At 32.9% G+C, this 18805-nt stretch overlaps 1 protein-coding gene across 1 annotated transcript; it reads right to left on the bottom strand.

The window, feature by feature from the left end:
• Positions 1-664: 664 nt before the first annotated feature.
• Positions 665-16139, bottom strand: LOC129000413 (uncharacterized). The gene is made up of 21 exons (XM_054427377.1): positions 16071-16139; positions 15733-15808; positions 15176-15289; positions 14927-15003; positions 14279-14379; positions 12888-13083; positions 12142-12308; positions 11485-11588; positions 11264-11402; positions 10183-10362; positions 9025-9228; positions 7779-7940; positions 7146-7271; positions 6235-6854; positions 5565-5690; positions 4416-4653; positions 3005-3154; positions 2331-2462; positions 1526-1629; positions 914-1033; positions 665-716 (listed from the first exon to the last, which is right to left on the bottom strand). Exons 2-21 carry the CDS (start codon positions 15789-15791, stop codon positions 665-667), a joined length of 3171 nt encoding a protein of 1056 aa, XP_054283352.1. The 5' UTR covers positions 15792-15808; positions 16071-16139.
• Between the last annotated feature and the right edge of the window lie 2666 nt (positions 16140-18805).

Below are 18805 nucleotides of genomic sequence, written 5' to 3'. Positions count from 1 at the left end.
CGTATAGTAGCTTACTGAATTTGTTGCCTTTTTAGTGTTAATGCTATTTTTTGATTGATTTTTGTTGTTATTTTAGTAAATCAATTCATTTATTAAACACTATTAATGGTATATAGTTTGATTGTTTTTGGGATTGTTTGTCTGTAACTATTTTCATTCATATATTTACACATATTAGTAATTTCCTTTGTTAATCATTTTAAAGTGTTGATTGTTTATATATTTTGCTCTACTGGTTCAGATAAAGTTATCTGTGATATATTGTTAACTTTGTATAACTAATTGTTCCTTTGAATAAAACCATATTACAAATTTATTTACTTATATTTGAACTAACCTCTCGTTTTTTGTGACACAACTATAAATATTTTTCAAACTAGAAAAGTATCATTGTTGATCCAGTGAGAGATTTTTAGTGAATATTAACTTTACTTCCAAACTGCATCAACCTCCGTCCTCAATGAATGATTCTCAATTAAAAAAAGAGCGATTTGGAAAAAAGACAATTTTGTAAGGCGTTTTCTTTTATATTGTAACAACAAGATAACCAATAATTAAATTCAAGAGCATACACAAATATTATAGTTGAGGCAATGTTAGTTTTTTTTATTTAGGCCTAACTTTTACACTATTTGATTTAATCACAAAGTGTTTTCAACATGTCCTATTTCCTGTGAGGATGATTTTTATTGAAGTCTCGGATAGGGGGATCATAGCTGGAAAAAAAACACATAGGATTTAGGAACTCTAAAATAAAATAAAAATCCCCCCCACCACAAAAAAATGGTTGAGCTTGGTGGGTGTGGCTTGTATTGACCTTGGTCTCTAATCTGTATTGGACCTATGATTCCGAATGATAATCTATATTAAGTGACTCTAAAGTAAACAGAGTGTTTTAGTAATCTAAACTTGCCTGTCAGATGTGTTGACATAGTGAGATGTGGATAGGACAGTGTTGGAGCCCTTTAGCCGCAGTCTAGTCTCGTAGGCTAGTCTAGCCTCCAACTCTTGGATGTAAAGCTCTTGTTTCTTTCTAGAAAAAGGATAGAAACACTATAAATATCAGTTTTTCATGACTGGGACCTCTTGTCAGTATGATTGGTTTTAGTGACACAGGATTAAACTTAACACTACTAACATGCAATTTGTTCTATAGCAGGTTGAAGTGTATAGCAGCAGAAACTATACCGATCTTAAAGTTATGGCCATTTATCAATCAATGGTGCTATCATCTGTCAATAATGATATTAGGTAAGACTTGGAGTTGGGACACTCCCTTACAATTAACGTTAAATATGTTGTAAAATATTATTTATATAACAACAACAGTGTTTTCAGCAAAAAGCTAGTTAACCATAATAAGTAGTACCAGTTAGTAGTTCCTTTACTGATGGGGAAATTCACATGTAATTGTCAAGTAGGAACCGTCTTTATATTTTAAATGTTATACACACACCACACACCATATGGTAATAATATGGTATATTTAATATCTTAATAAATGTTTCATTTATCTATATCTCACTTCTCAGACTGGACGCTGAGCAGCTGCTGTGTGTGGTTATGTCTCTCAGTGACCAATGCACTTTTGGTCTCTCGTAATTGTACTGTCAGATTATCCAGTTGATCCTAAAACACCATTGTATCCATCACTTACATAATCTACTAGGTTTGGTCTACATCCTACAGTGCTTGACTTCAAAATAACTAGTAGAACCTTACTTGTTCGTACATAGCATAGCCATAAAACATGTGACATTGTCAAAGAATTACTAAGTCTGAACTATTGAGGTTAGAGTAATTACAATATGATCTGTAGAGAATCGATTACAGTTTCAACTTGTTATAAACATGTGATCATGTATTTATTTTGAATTTTTTACAGCTGCAGAAAAGTACCACCCACTTCAGCAGTATAAGTTTTTGGTTTTTACTATTTTTTACTGAATCATTATGTATTTTTTTCACATTGCTAAGTACTAACACAATATATTATGACACATGAACTAGATACAAAGTGTAAATAATGGAGAACTGCTAAGTTGGGAGTGAGTTTTCTTTGAAACTTTTTACTTTACAATTATAACCCATAGTACCAAATTGTATGATCATACAAAGATGACTGAGAAATTTCCCCTTATTATTGATTTCAAATATTAACTCTCTACAGTGCTCAGTCAATTTTATGAGGAAATATTTAATACTATTTTGCTTTTTGGGGCTGGTGTGTCATCTGAAGCTTATTGTGCATACTATTTTGCTTAATACTATTCATTACTTTGCATGTTGATTTTCCTGAGAAATACTAGTTGAAAATATTGATTGGATACCTGCAGAGAGCGAATGTGTTTGTGTTGATCTTTGATTATAGACTCATTGTCTTTAATACGATGAAGAAGCATTTCCCTCTCACGAGAATTCTGCTCTTCCGAAATAGCTTTGTCTCTTTGCAGGGACTTGAGCTAAACCAAGAAAAGTTGTTTTATTCCTTTATGAGCTAAGTAAAACCATTAACTGAACTGATTTTTGTAATTGATTGCAGTATCCAAAAGTTAAGACATTTATTTTTGTCTCTGCTGTTTTACAGTTTATAAATTATCTGATATGAACATAGTTTTTTTACATTTTCTATAAACTATTTTTATAATACAATTATTTTGAAATCAACAGTTCAAAAAGATTGATTACAAAAGATATATACGAGTTTATTAAAGTTATAAAAACAATCTAGTAAGACATATTTTAAATAAATTAATCCTTTGAATTTCATTTTGTTGAATAAATATGTATATATTGCTGTGATAGTTTTTTCTATTGAAATTTAAAGACATTTTAGTCAAATGAATCACTAACATTCTTTTTCTAAAAACTTCATCTTCATAAAGCCCTTGGCCAAGTTTGAACAAATAAAGCAACTGACATATGAATTTTTTATTTCCAAAACACTGTTGTACCAAAACCATCTAAGCAACATTTGATTGTGTCATTTGTAAGGGTGACATACTTCCTGGTGCACTGCTCGTTCCGCATGACAGTGCATGTGGTTGGACAGTTTATCCTCCAAATCCTCTCTGTCTCGATACAACAGTTCAATAGTTTTCTTCATTTCATGCAATATATCCTTCAGTTCCTCTAGTCTGTCTTCTGTTTCATCCTGAAAACAATTTTGAAATATGTAGGAATAAGATTTAGGAAAAAATCAAGGAAAACTACGACTCTGGCAATGGTTTACCCAAATTTCAATTTTGCCTGACCAACTTTCTTGTTTTATCCTTTCTTTAATGTCTTTTGTAAGTTTGATATCAGTATGGACCATTATGTCATGTATGCCTAGTAATCAAAAGGTGGACACTTGATGGTTTGATCCTGAGAAAAGTGTATAGATTTTTTATGGTTTAAAAATCTAAACTACAGTTGGCCTTGATCGTTGGGCTAATGGTCCTGGCTAATGAAACAGCAGATCTTAGTACCAAAGCTACACAAGGCATCACAATCCATTCAATGAGTATGAACCCTTTAAGAAGTGAAATGCTTTTGAAGAATAGTCAGACTGGAATTTTACTGCCGAAATGAGCTTTGCACAGCCGACGCTAGGATCACTCGTGCGGCAGCCGCGCTACTCTTTCTCTCTCTCTCTCACTCAGCCAGCTGACTTGGCCATGCTACTCGCAATAGTAGCACCTTCGCTACCTAGTGGCCGCCGTGGGAAACTATCCAAAATTCAAATATTCCCAGACTGAATTTTTAACAAAGGCATTGCACTTCTTAAAGGGTGAATATTTGTGTTAAAATACGCTCCATCTCAATGATTGATAACTGATATTAAGGGAATATAGTCATAAACTTTCTTTTTTAAGAGGTTGGACTGCTTCTTTCAATCTAGCATTTGCCCGCTCCCATGGGCTTGGAACATATCCTGCAAAGCAAACACAATGGGTGAGCCATTCGAATACAAGAATTTACTGTGATGGCCGACTCCAAACCTTGCCGCCGCTGTGTTACAGTCTGCTGCGCTACCAACTCACTATAGATTGAGTCTCAATCATTTGGTTTTGAAGCAGAGTTTTTTTAAAAAGTGTTCATTGACATTTTTTTTCTTTCTATTATTTGTTTGTCTTTTTAGATTTTGATCATCTAATAATTTGTTACTTCAGCTGTGTGTTTACTGGCAATGCTTGGTTTTTTTATGCTTAACATTCCTTTTCACCTGAAAATCCTGGTCATGAATCTTGTGTTTTACTAATATGTGATGGAAAATGTCTCCCATAATCCTTAAAACAACAAATCTATACTGCTATCAAGTAAAATGATCATTAGTCATTCCTAATTCACTGTGAAAATGTGTAAACTTGTTGTTACTGAAATTTGTCTTAAAGCACAAAAGGGTATTCATTAATTTAAGTTTCCCCGACTACCTGGCTTCTCTGTAGCTTCTGAATGGTGTGCCCTCGTTGCTCTAGTCTTTGTTCCAGTTCTTCCTGATTCCTCTTGGACTCCACCATCACCCTAACAGCGTGTCTCATCTTGCTGTATAACTCCTCGTGGTCCTTCTGCAGCTGTTCCTTCGTCCTCTGACTCTCCACTAGAATCCTCTCCATATACTTCCTGTTCTCTAGCAGTTCTCGGACTTTTGACTGCAACTGTTCAATGTCCCTGAAATGAAGCAATGTGAAAAAATAAGAGAAAAAGTAGTGATACTATTTTACACTCTACAACTAATTCTTCCTTAGAAAGATATGTGGATGACAATTTTTCAATAGTTGTATTTTTGGCCTTTAGGTTGATTTTGAAAGAAATTAAGGGCACAATCATTTCTTAGCTTCACAAAGTTTCAACCATAATAAAGCCATTTATCATTACAGTAGTGAAATAAACTGTTAGCAAGCCAGCAAAGCTTGCTAACAGTTAATTTAAAAAAAGGACTGTCCAATTTATTAATTCATGTATTGAAATATCAGGAAAATCCCACTATATTATTCAATGTTATTATACGTATCGATCTTTTTGTGTGAACAACATTTACTTGTTAAACTACAACAACTACAAACAAATGAAAACGAGGGAATTAAATTTTTTTTTACCTAACCCGCCATGTTAAACTTCCCTATCCCAAGCGTGATGTATACAACTTCCTTACTTCTCGAGTGATGTAAAGTTGAAAAAAACTCACTCGGTGATGTAATGAAACCCATTTAATTAACATTGAGTGCTTAACTTAAAAAAATATACCTCTATGGAGGCATCGACGTTCAACGCTAGAAATCAGCTGTGCGCTTGAATGTTATTGTTATGCTTTAAAGTATTGTCCTAACCTAGCTTTTGTTTGTAAAAGAACGTTACTGTAAGACGACGAGTAAAATGGATAATGAAAAATATTGTACGTAAACCCATGTATATTGTCGGGTCAGGTAAAATCTTGTACGTTACACGTTGCGCAAGAGCGTGTTTACATCTCTTAGGTGAATTGTGCAACGAGCGGAAGCGAGTCATTCACACATTCACCTGCGTGATGTAAAAACGCACTTACTACACTTGTAATGTAAATAGTTATTATTAATGCATACCTTGAACTTAGACTGCTTTTATCTGAATGAGGTGTTGATGCTTCCACTTTTCCCTGAAGTATATTTTTCAAGTCAACTAGTTCTTTGTCTAGCTTTTTTAATTTTCGTTCAGTATCCTTTCTTTTTCTAAAACAAGTCAAAATCCATGTTAATAGAAAGTAAAATATTTTATCTGTGTTTAAATATGTCTTTAGTTTAATGTTTTATAGCCTATTGTGAAAATACTTGTTAATTAAAGCTATTTTTGAGCCATTTCCACAATTTTGGTAAAATAGGTTGTTTTATACTGCTCAGCCCTGAGAACTATTTTTACTTTCGTTTACAAGATTATCTATGATCAAAGTATTTGAAAAATGTCTTGTATGTTATATACTAGTCTAGCGTGTTATATACTAGTCTAGCGTCTAAAATATAGTTTTACAATTTAAATATGCAAATGTTACAAATCATTGACTTTTACAAAATAAGATAATGTTTTTCTTTTGCTTTGTTTAGTATGAATTTGGAAAAAGAAATCTTCTAAAGTACTGTACTACGGTACAAAATACTAAAGTTATGGAGATTATAATTTAGTTTGCTCAAGCAAGACAAATTAAATAGCAATGTAACCATACTTCCTAGTTCAATTTAAAAATAAAACTAATAATAATTCTTTTTACTCGAAACTTACTGAGTTTCCTTAGCTAAATCCTCAGCTGCTTGAACATTGGTTCTATTTTTTTCCATGTCCTCTAAGTAGTTAAGCTTACTTCGAACTTCCTCGTTTTCCTTTTTGGAACTATCTAAAAGTATTTTATACGTATTCAAAGCTTCCTCGGCTGACGCTTTGTTTTTCTTTTCTTGTTCGAATACGTTTACTACCTCCTGAAGCTGCATGTCCTTTATCCGTATTTGATTTTCAAACTCATACAACCTCTCAGCTGTAAATTGCATTTCAGTCTGCATTGCCTTCAACTGTGCTTCTGATATCTTCTTTGTTTCGTCAAGAGCTTGGTTAGTGTCTCTTAACATATCTTCTATCTCCCCAATCCTGTTGGTTTTCATCTGGCATTCTTCTATGAGATTTTTGAAAAATCTATCCCTAGGAATGGTTTTCTTACTGAGAAGCATCATTTTGTTGTAAAAATCTCTTTGTTCCCTGACCACACTGTCTCGTTTCTTCTCAAAATCCAAGAAAACATCTTTTAGCTCATTAAACTGTTGTCTCCTTTGTTGCAGTTCGTTTTGTACTTTCTCAAAGTCTCTCAGAGCACAGTCGCCTTGTGACCGTAAGGTTTCCAGATAACTCTCCTGTAAAAGTTTTGTACATGTAGTTCTTCTGTTTTTAATACAGAACACCCTTGTTAATCTGAACTAATTTGAGACTTAAGTCGGATGAAATAAAATTAAAAACAAGGAATGAAGAAAAGCAGTGATATTCCAGGATTGCCATGTAATAAATTGAAACCCTTTCTAGATTCAGAATTTTTAGTGTTGCATTCTTAACAGTACTTTGATGAACCCACACTACATCTTACAATCAACACTAATGTGGGGAAAGTAACAATGATTTACAATTATCTCAATATGACTCATAATCACCTTGTCTTGCAAGCTGGCTCTCAGATCCTCTATAATCCACTGATCATGTTGGTACATGATTTGACACCAAATGTCTCCGTCTATGCTCAACAACTCTTCCTCCTTCATCGCCTCTAGTTTGGCCACCTTGAAACATGGCAGTATCATACAAATTATTAGTTTTTTTCCAAAGCTACTACAACAGGGACACAGTGTTCTGCGTAATTGCATTGATTTTAATATAATACACTATTCTATGTGTTAATCAATTTAAAAGACAGAAGGCTAATAATCACTAGCCAGTATCGCCCCTTGCATTCATAGTAGAAAAACTACTTTTGTTAACACCTTTTCATGAGTATTGAACCAATTTAAAACTTTGAGGTGCCAAAAATATTGCGCTAACATTTAATTGCACTACATAAAATAATATTTCCATTGTGATGAGTAAGAGTCACTTTAAAAGTTTACTAATGCTGCATTCGAGCAAATTGAGACGGTAATTACAAGTGTTCATTGCTACACGATACATTGTTTTCAGTCTTATTATGTACTTGACTATCTTATTAAGTACAAAGTGAAGTCCTTTTGTTTATTTCAAACAGTCTATGGTATTTTTTAGCTTCTATAATTTCTAATCCAACAAATAGTGACCTGACTCTTCAGTGCCATGACTTCCTGGGTTTCTCGTGCCAGTCGTCGCTCAGCCACAATACTCTGTTCGCGAGCCTTAGTCACGTCTCTCTCCAGGGCTACCAACCTCTCTTGCAGACTCTTGTTAGCATCTGATAGGACTGAGCTCTCTTTTTTACACTCCTTAAATCAAAAACACCATTCCGGTTAAAACTACTTTTTCTGCCATGGGACCAAAAATCCTTGAAAATAACCATTTTCGATTTACATAAGATCTTCCTCTTATCCATTATTCCGTGCATTCAACAAAAATGTTTTTACATTTTTGTATCTATTGTCGAGGAAATATATTTTGTGTGTGTGAATCAGTGTTTGCAAAATTTATGACTTTGGAATGAAGAATAAAACGACGTTCACCTCAAAAAGATTTCAAAAGCGCTTGCCTTTTCAAGGATTTGGATCACCAAAGTTTAGTCAAACAAAATTATACTTACAGGCTCCTCAGATTAAATGCTACACTAGAATTTGAATCATTGGTTTTATCAGTGTCATTATAGTGATTTGTAACACCGCAAAACAGAAGTGATTACCATTCTGGATATAATGTATAACATGTTAAGGCGGCTCCAGACATGCGCCATTCGCCAAACACCGAACACCGACTCGCCGAATCGGGAGTAGTGTGGATATGTGTTTGTCTATCTGGCAAGCAGCAAACATTCATGCTCGTGTTTTCCCGTTCATTGTCGGCGGTATTCTTGTACACATCAAAGTGAAAGAATTTTTTTGCAATTCCCAAAACAAACAGTTGCTCGGAAAACAACACATATGTGTAGACGTCTACTCGTTAATTGGCGAATAGCACGACATCTAGATCGCTGAACGTAAAATATTTTGTGCTTTGTGGATGGCGCATGTCTGGAGCGGGCTTTACATCATAATATTCCAATCATCTTTACTCAGTAAATTCTAGACCTGCATTTTGTAGATTTTCTCGTATGTATTTTTTGCCTCATTTTATTCAATATTTGACAATGGTTTAATGTATCCTAAGTCTATACTGTGACTAAATAGCATGTCTTCTGTCAGCTTCCTACTGACTTTCACACAGTTAAAATAATTATTGATAACTAATTATTACTCACCCAGTGCATTATGCTCACCGTGCCCAACAAAACACTTGCTAGTTTTGTTCAAAAATAGTTATAAACCGTGAGTTATTTACTTGGTTATTTATTACCAATACCCCAAATCCTTTTCATCTTACCTCCAACTGGGCAACAAAGTTTGAAGACCTTTCCAGAGCTTTGCTCAGCTGTTCGTTAGTTAAAGTTTGATTTTCACACAAAACAGCCATTTTATTTGCATGGTCCTGTTCTAGTTTTGTTATTTTTGATTTGTACGAGGCTTGAATATCTTTCACGTGTTGTTTGCTGCTTTCCAAACTGTTTTGGAACTCTTTCATATCATCCTAACACAAAGACAAAAATATTTGTGTAGTTAAAATACTATGAGCTTTGATCCAGTGATGCTTTGGTGAATAGTTGTAATTTATTTATTGTTAACTTTCATAGTTTATATTGATTTGTCGCTAATTGTTAATTGTGATGTTTTATCTGTTAGCCTTACAAGTACATTGTACTCTTACCTTTTATACTGCACTTTAATTTATTTCTTTTGTTCTTTGACGTTGTCTATAGCAATGTAAATTGACAAATGACAATAAATGGATTCTTATTCTTATTCTTACTACTAATATTAACAGTGTTAGTGTTGTATATTTACAACTAGGTCTCAACTACAGGGAATATAATTAAAATGGTTCCACCTCCTTGGTGCAACAAATTTTTAAAACGTGATCCATAGGTTAAAATGACTTTTGCCAGTCAGACAAGTTTAATAAATCATCCCAGTTCAAATTGATTTATTACACTTCATTTCTGTATTCCATAACTCATAATTAGGCTAATTGTAGAATGGACTCGAATACATTGTTTAACTTTGTCACTAGGACTGAAAATGTCTTTATCCAGACCATTTATTAAAAACCTAATGATAAAGGACCCCAATCTAAAGCAGTTAAATCATACTCATCAAGAGTAACATGGTGTAACACATACTTTTCTAAGCCATTTTAATATCCCACGTTAAAATCCTGTATGTGTGAAATCAATATTAAGCTTACTAATCTGTGGCTTAGCCAGTGGGAGGGCCCAATAAATAAATGGTGTACAGATTGGGTGGAAGTTGACGGCATTATACTTCATTCACAAAATTTAGACGGTTTGAGGGAAAGTTCCCCCACCACTTGTTTTTGCTCAATGTATATATTTCAGCTGATTGACGTTTTGGCAAACCTCAGCTGTTCTATAAATATTTAAAAATATAAAAGGTTTGTGTAAAATAAAAATTAAAAAATACTTACTTCTAATTTTTTAATGAGGTAAGTCTTTTCTTCCAAACTTTTACTTAGCTTATGATTAGCTTCCTTTTCAATGGATAGTTCAAGTCCCAGTTTATCTATTTTACTTTTGAACAATGCCTCTGTATCTTTTAACGTTTTCTTTCCTGCTTCTAAAGCCTCCTGGAGTTTTCTAACTTTTGACTGGAAAAAATATTTGAAGACAATTACAAATTAAAAAGTAAGATAGATTAAACAAATTGCTAAATAAATCTTTTAAGTGTACAAAAGTCTATTTTCTTAATTGTGTTGCAATCATAAAAGTTGCTGTGGAAAAACTGTTAAAGAGTTTCAATTTCTTTCTGGTAGACTTTTGGATTTACCTGCTACAAAAGGTTGATTTTCCTGAATTTATAACACGATCCAATTCAACGCTTGCAAGAAGAAGTAAGAACATATGATAAGCCATACTTACACCTCTTCATTTCGCAAGCGACAAATTTATAGTCAAAATTATAAGTGGTCTGTAAATCAAGGGAAATATGTTTACTCCTAATGTGACGGTCCCCACGGTTGTCAAAGTAAAGTTAAAGACGATTTATTGTTTTATTCAAAAATACTTTCCATTAAATATTATTAATATACTATATACTTCCTTCATAATATTTAGGCGGTTTTAGCTTTAGGGGAAGAAATCTATCCCCTCCTCTTGACCCTTCCCTTTAAAATATAGCTCAACCGCTGAATAAGCATTAAGTGTAATATCCTACTACTGTGAAGTAGATTTCTTATTTCTATGTGGAAGCCGGGCAGCCTAAAGATTGTGTTGATGTAAAATAACTTGATCTTTCTTAAAAAAAAACACAACGGTGCCAAAATGGACAACATTTTTTAAAAAGTCTAGAATATCTATATCAGAATAAAAAAAGCAAAATTAAAACTCAACGTCTCATTCAACTACACTGTATTCCAGTAAAAAATCTAGCTGCAGTCGGCCCATACAGATGGGATATCTGCTTCAGTATCCAACGGTTATGTAATAGATTAATTTTCTGAGCTAATAGAGGGGGTAGGAGAATATTTATTTATAACTAAAGTAAAGTACCTGTAACTGTGCACTATCTTCCTCTTCATGATTTACTTTATTAGTTTGCACGTCAAGTTTCCGTTTCAGACTCAAAATCTTTTCTTCTTTATCTAGTTTTTCTTTTTTCACAGTGATCAGTTCACTTTTCAATGTTTGCCTACAAGAAAACCATTATTGACAACATAGTTTGCTAGCTTAACGTAAATGTGTGAAAAGTTGTGCAAGTTTTTAAAACTCACATGTCAGCTTCAGTCTGTTTCTGAGTCGCCAGCAAATGTTTTCCGAGCTCCATAAGACATTTACGACCGAGGTGTAGAAAGTCAGCTGGGTCCTCTTTTTTAACCTGAAACAATGAAAATTGAAAACAGAATGCTCAAAACATGAACATATAGAAATATTTTATATTATATTGACTACGTTTTATGATTTGCTTTGTTATAAAACATGAAATAGTGCTAAGTGCGCACTACATATTTCGGATTGGTTTGTAACTGTCTCTTGATGTTGTTCGTCATTGAAGTTTTATTTGAAACAGATTTTATGCTTCCCTTTTCTTATAGCCAATGTATATAATTTTAACAAGCCATTAGCTTAGCGTTAGCGTATTGGTGCAAGCTAATGAAACATTTGATCACTTTATGAAGCAGAACTTCCAGAGAACACATTTTAAAATTTCCCCTCTGTGTTAGGATACAGGAGGCTCATGTTAATATCCTAATCATAAATTTTATATTTTTTAGATACAGTAATTTATTCATTCTGGTATTTTCAGATAATTTTATCTAGTAGATAAATCCATCATCCAATTCAATTCATTTAGTTCATTGTACCATTGACTATTTGTACTTCCATCTAAATAATATTTAACTTGATACATGTTATTTTGAGATGCTTACGCTTACACTTAAACATGAACTGATGATCTCAGGAATCTTTGAACTTCCACTCAAATGTCTCTTTATTTTCTCCAAATCATCCAACAGCAGATTTCCTTCCTCTAAACAACTCTTTACTAATTTTTCTTTTCTTTCAAGTTCTTCATTTAGATGTGACTTTTGATTCTCTATAAAAAAAAACCTTCAAAATAATTATTATTTAATTTCTTGCAGTTCCAATAAAATAACTTTAAATGAAATGTTTTTTTCACTTGGAATAAACTTGAATGAGTTTGCGAACCAGCATGATCGGACTACGGGAACAGGGTTTTATAAGGAAGATTTATGGGATAAAAATAATTGGGTTTTCCCATTTTTGGCCCTCACAACATAAACTTTCCCAACCTCTTTCTAAACCATTTTGAAGAGCTTAAAAAAGAATAATTTACTATATTAAAGTATTATTTTACTATTAACTACGGAGAAAATTCAAAAATATTATAAATTTAAAATTCCCATGTTATTTTTATGGAAATTAAACCGCATAAAATAAACGTATACGAGTGGAAATTTACAGGATCTGTGGATCTTTATGAATTGCACCACAACCCATGCATTACACTCCTTTTTTTACTCATCCTAACTGTATGTGAGTTTACAAAAGATGTCTTAAGATGAGAAGTTAACTAGATAAAAATAGGTAGGGCCTATAATCAAATTAAAGAAAAAACTAATCACAAGGGCTCAAAGAGTATTTATTAACTCACCACAAGAGGGTAGAGCACATTCCCTGTGTTCTGGTGGGTCAGTTCCCATGTCTAACATGAGAGGTCTCTCTGGCAGCAAGTCACACAGGTCAGTGCCTCTGTCAGTGACACTGACCACTTCCAGGAAGGATTTGTGTGGACCAATCCTCCTCTGCTCTGTGTTCTGTCCATTACTATACTCTGCATAAGGTTCGCCCTGTTGATGAAATTAAGTTCTCATATAAAAGCAATACATGTTATCATACACAAACTACCACATAGTGTACAAACTTTGTCGTATCATTGACTTCTGGATACTGAAAGACATCCCATATATATGAACTAGTAGGTATAGTGAGCCAATCACAGAGTGTGAGTCTATAGTCTGAGATTTCGTTTTCTCCCTTAGGCCTATTATTTGTTACGCTGGTAGTGGTAGTCGTGACATAACATATCCTAGAGTTGATGCAACTATAGTTCTTTCAGTTTGGCTGGATTAAAAAGCAACAGGAATTAACACTCTTTATTGTTGCTGGCTTAATTAATCTAATTTAATATGCAAATTCTAAAACTAGTGACAAATAAAAAATGTGAATGTTATGTATAGTTCTATGTTATGGTCTAGGTAGCTTATATAGAAATAAGTCAAAATACTATCAAATTAACGCCAGCGGTGGTTCCAAGAGGGGGGGTCTAAAGAGGCCAAAGCCTCCCCTTAGACCTTGGAAATATAAATGTGATCATGCATTTTGTCATACACCTGCACTGGGGGATTTAGACACAGTCCTAGATATTTAAAATGGCTTTAAAAGTCACCAATCTGCTTTAAAAATAAAAATAAAATCTTTGGGAGAGAGCCCCCAAAGCTCTTTCCTGGTATCAGACCAGTGAGGTTTTGGTCGGATACCCCCGTTAGCCAGGTTAGCAAACGTGTAGGTTAGCAGTGGCGGTTTTAGGATCTTGTCAAGGGGGCCTTGACAAGATCCTAAAACCGCCACTGTTGAACGCCATGTCAAATACAAAAAGATGATCTGTATCTTCATTATCAGTAATTTGTTTTCAACTCAGTAGTAAAATCATAGAGCAGAACAAAGATAACATATGTGTATAAGGTTTCCTCTACGGCTCTGTCTCATGAACTGATACTCATAGAATTGAGACTAATTATTTTCAAACTTAACTTAATGTAGCTAAACTTGACTCAATCATGGTGTGCTATGATAAATTGTTTATTTCTTACTGTCTATGATGAGAGTAATTGGTCTAGATTGACTAAACCAATAACCTTTTTCTGAAAGTGTTTGTTGGATTCTGATTGCTATTGTTAACAGATTTACTGACATTGACATTAAGTGTGCACTTAAATTTGGTCTACTGAGAATTCATTTGTAGTAGGATCTTTTAGGTATTACCTGCATAAATTGACGGCTAAGTTTGTTTGTAGGACCTTCGATGAACATGAGGTTGTATCGAGAGTCCGATTTTGAACAAACCTCTTGGTCTTCAAAATCAGCTACAAAGAGACAAACTACTGTACTCGTCAGATAGTTGTGTTTTAAAATAAATGTTGGGAAACCAGGTGTGCAAGGAAGTGCACTCTGCTTCCCTAGACTGTCAAAAGGTTTTGGCTAAAATTAGTCCTCGATTGTATGGCTTTTAATAAAGCGATCCTGGCCACAGAAACAGCCGATCTTTGCCAGTAATAAAGCTATAGATAAACGCACTTCATTCATCACTCGTCTTGAATTTATATTCACTTTAAAATACACTCCTATATTGTGTTGTTTGCTGTCAGAAAAATCATGGCCAAGCTATTATTCAGAAGTAACTAACAGAATATTTCAATTTCCGAATTTATATGATGACTTTGAAATGAACGAATGGGGTTGAAAAGTTGGCCACACACAATAATATATGTCAGGAATATTAAATATGTGACTTTATGTAATTTAACTAATCCAAAAAACACCTAAGTATGTGTTTTAAAATGTATATTGAAGGTACAAGATATTGTATGGTATTTGTATAACCTTTCTATGATTCAATGAATTATATTTTACCATGGTACAAAGCTTCGTCCCTGTCATCCTCAACGAACACCGTCTCTCTTGGATCAGAGTGTGGTTGAGGCTCAAACCTGAAATCAAATATTTAGAATTTTTTATTACCGCACAATAATATTTCAGTAATGTATTCGACAAATATGTGTTGAAACTTAAGATAATCAATACCATAGAATTTAAAAAAAATCAATGATAGGTTAATTTTTATCAGAAAGAAACATACTTAATTAATAAAATACTGCTTACCTTCGTAGAAATGGGTTTCTAGCTCCATTAATCAATTTTGGCTTTTTTGATGAAAATATTTTTGATAAAAAGTTGAAAGAAGGTTTATCTTCATGTGTTTTGTACTGGTCTGATCTGAAACATGATTACAGATTTATGCACGTAATAAAACATAATTATAAGAGAAAAAATCTGTCCTATATGATTTTTTCTGCCAATCACTATTGAGTTTTATTAATGCAATATTATCAGCCTCATCTATTCAGGTTCATAAACACCCACTGAATTTTGTAAATACCGTAATTAAAATCTGAATGCATGAATGGTACCTGTTTTGATTACCAAGGTCATAAAACAATTAAATATTTTCAAAATAAAACTTTGATTACTAAACGAAAACTTCAGCTAAGTATTTATTTGCAATTTTAAATGTGACAGAAATAAACACAAGAGAAAATTTGTCAAGTATGCAATAAATTTTAGTAAGTTGGTCACATACCGATAACTAAAGTAAATTTAAGTAGATACATATGTTTTATTGATTAATTCATATCGATGTATTAACTAGGCCTACTTACTCAGTGTATTCATATGCATTCGCATCTCCTATTTCATTTTGCTTAAGCTTTGTAAACATCGCTGATGTGGTCAATCCTGGCAAAACATATAAAACAACTGAGTTCTAAGTTTAAAATCTAAAATCAGAGATGGAAATTTTATAAAACTGACTAACTAATCTCCACATAATTTACTGATAAATCAAAGAAGTGGTACAACTATATTGTTTTAAAATGTCATATTTCTTACACTTACAAAGTATTAAGTATACAAAAAAATATTACAAAACAGTATTATTTACTCTTCTAAATAAAAAAATAATAAACTGACTAAAAGTCTCAATAGATTGGAAACCTACCTGAGGAAATGCAGATTAAGGTTAATGCAGGATAATCCTACCTCTTTTTCACACAAAAAAATACCGAAATATTAACAATTAAATATAAGAGAGAATAAATAAATAGTTTCGGTAGTAACTTAATTTAATATTAAAGTGCAAAAATAAGAAAGCAAAGATTAATTTTGTTAGAAATAGGTTAACACAATTTTTAAAGTTTATTCATAATTGTTTACCAACACTGATTTAAATAAACAAAATTTTTTTGTTTATGTATAAACAGTTGATATTTCAAATTTAATCTTCTTAGTACATGCTCAGGCTAAGATGCAGACCTGAAAGAGTAGAAATGTACTCAAGAGAAAAAATACTTAAGACTTTGTTTGATCATTGGTTGTTTTATAATCATTCACTGCCTTAACAGTTTTATCTTCCACCCAAACAAACCGAATAAGCTCAATCCACACCCAAAAGAAGATCAAACAACTGATGGTCTCTTAAACTAGTTCTATCAATCAACCTGTTACAAATTACCACCATTGACTTAAACATTTGACAAAATTTTTTTATTTTTTTTTTATTTCTCATCCCATTGGAAAATCTAAAGCTTGATTTCAGTAAGTTTGCTTCATGCCACTTACAATTAAAGGTTCCAATGTCATTTAATTTATTCATTTCCATTTAGTTATTTTTCACTATACCATACAACAAATTAAATCCGTTGAAACAACACTCAAACACTCTGTGTAATTTATTCTATCTATAATACAGATACAAAAGGGTTAGCTGAATTTATGTCTCTCTCTTTATTCTGAATCAAACATTCCATCCAAGGAATATCTAATTGAGAATTAAATCTTAGAAAAGTTTAAATAATGCATTTAAAGACAAAGTTTTGGTATTGGAGATTTTTCATTGCATTCAGGCACAAATTGTATATTGTTGTCACGTCACCTGCGGAAAAAGTACTCAAATGGAGTTGCAGTGTATAGTCGCTCCTGAGCTTCGTGTGTGATAAATTGCCTGCTCGTATTATCTCCAACCAGCCACAAGTTTGTCATATATTGAGTCTAACCTTGTGTAAAACATGTAATAAATATTGGTGTACAATATTTTATATGAAAATATTGACTTTTTACTTTATGGATCAGACATCTCATCTATAAGGACCAGCTGTAGCCAACTTGGTATCAGCAATCTGACACACATTTTCTCTCATCAGTTGAACAAACCATATTTTCTCCTTATTTTTGTTACCACTATAGTTTATGTAACACAAGAGATGCTATTGTGTAAATTAAGCCGTCCTTTCAGTTTGATTTGCTCAAAAAGTTGACACAGTCAGTCAACTGAAATCAGTAACTTATATTGAGGACAATCTGTCCAGTTCAATTCAACTACGTTCATTTTCATTCTATACAATAAATTGGTTACAACTTTAATATGGAAATGGAATGGAAGGTCTAGCTATGTTTATTGACAAACATTAAATTAGTGGCAAAGTAGAATTTTTTTCTACCCTTTTTGATCTGTCCATTTTTTAGCCCTCCCTTTTACTTGCTGGTAATAATTGTGAAATAAATCAGTCCAAGATTTAAGTTTGAATTCTATTCAAGTGCTAGACAACAACGGTATTCCAACACCATGTGTGTTAAAAGCCCTACAGCTATAAAACACAACTGTGACAGCTTTATATAAAAAACGTTACTAAAATGTCAACTGCATAAAGTTTACTAAAGTTGTCATTGGTTGTGTGACCAAAGATAAACACAATCACCTCAAGTCTACCAGCTGGTTTGATTGGTGTGTGTGGGGGGGGGATGAAGCTGGTTGCTTAGCAACAGAGAGTGTTGTCTAATGCAACTCACATGTATAGCACTCCACGCTAGATGACCACACTCGAATTCATCCCTTTTTATCGCTCTTCATTCACGCATTATTTTGGAATCTTTACACTCAAACAATGATGCACTGAACCACCTAAATTTCATAGCAACTTTAATGGTTATCCAGTTAGAGACTTAATTCTCTGAAAAGTTGTAGATACCGGCTTAATTTCAATGAGGATGTCCTCATCTTACTTACAATTGATCATATAGTATTTTCATTTGATTTGTATTAAATTTTAAATGTATATTAACCATGAGTTAATATTTTTGTTAAAATGCTTATTCTGTTGATAAGTGCTTTATGTTTACTTTCAAATACTGTATACCAATTATAAAGATTGTTATTAAACCTAATTAAGAAGAATTGTCCAGGTATTTATTGAATTCTTTTAGTAAATGGGTTCTTAATTTGTAGTAGCTACTGTAGAACTAAAATCATCCTCTTTGTATTTTAAACTGCAGATGATAGAAACACATATTCTTTTTTATCATTTAAGATATTGTAGCAAGGAAGAAGATTGACTTAGTAGGCAGCATCTGCAGCAATAAGTTGGTCTCCTAGCAACGAGTCTTGTTGGGCTTCTTCCTTAAATATAATCCTACATCTCTGATTTATTCCATGACATTTATCCTATTTTTGTAGATGCATACTAAAAATAAATTTACCTACGACCGTTTTTTAAAGTAGCCGTTTCAGTTCAGTTTTTAGAATGCAAAGTTTCAGATAGGTAACATTGTTTACTTACATAACAGCATAGTTTTAGTTAACAACATGGTAAGGGACCAATGACGTTCAAGGAATGAGAGAGAAAGAGTAAAATTGTAATACTTCGAACAATTAGTGCAATTAGTGTTTGGTACAATGAT

This window comes from Macrosteles quadrilineatus, unplaced genomic scaffold, assembly GCF_028750875.1.
Source record: "Macrosteles quadrilineatus isolate MER2022 unplaced genomic scaffold, UCM_ALF_1.0 Scaffold_8__2_contigs__length_117827958, whole genome shotgun sequence".
Taxonomy (NCBI): Eukaryota; Metazoa; Arthropoda; class Insecta; order Hemiptera; family Cicadellidae; genus Macrosteles; species Macrosteles quadrilineatus.
The sequence above is the reverse complement of the archived record's forward strand: the minus strand, read 5'-3'. Positions and strand labels throughout refer to the sequence as shown.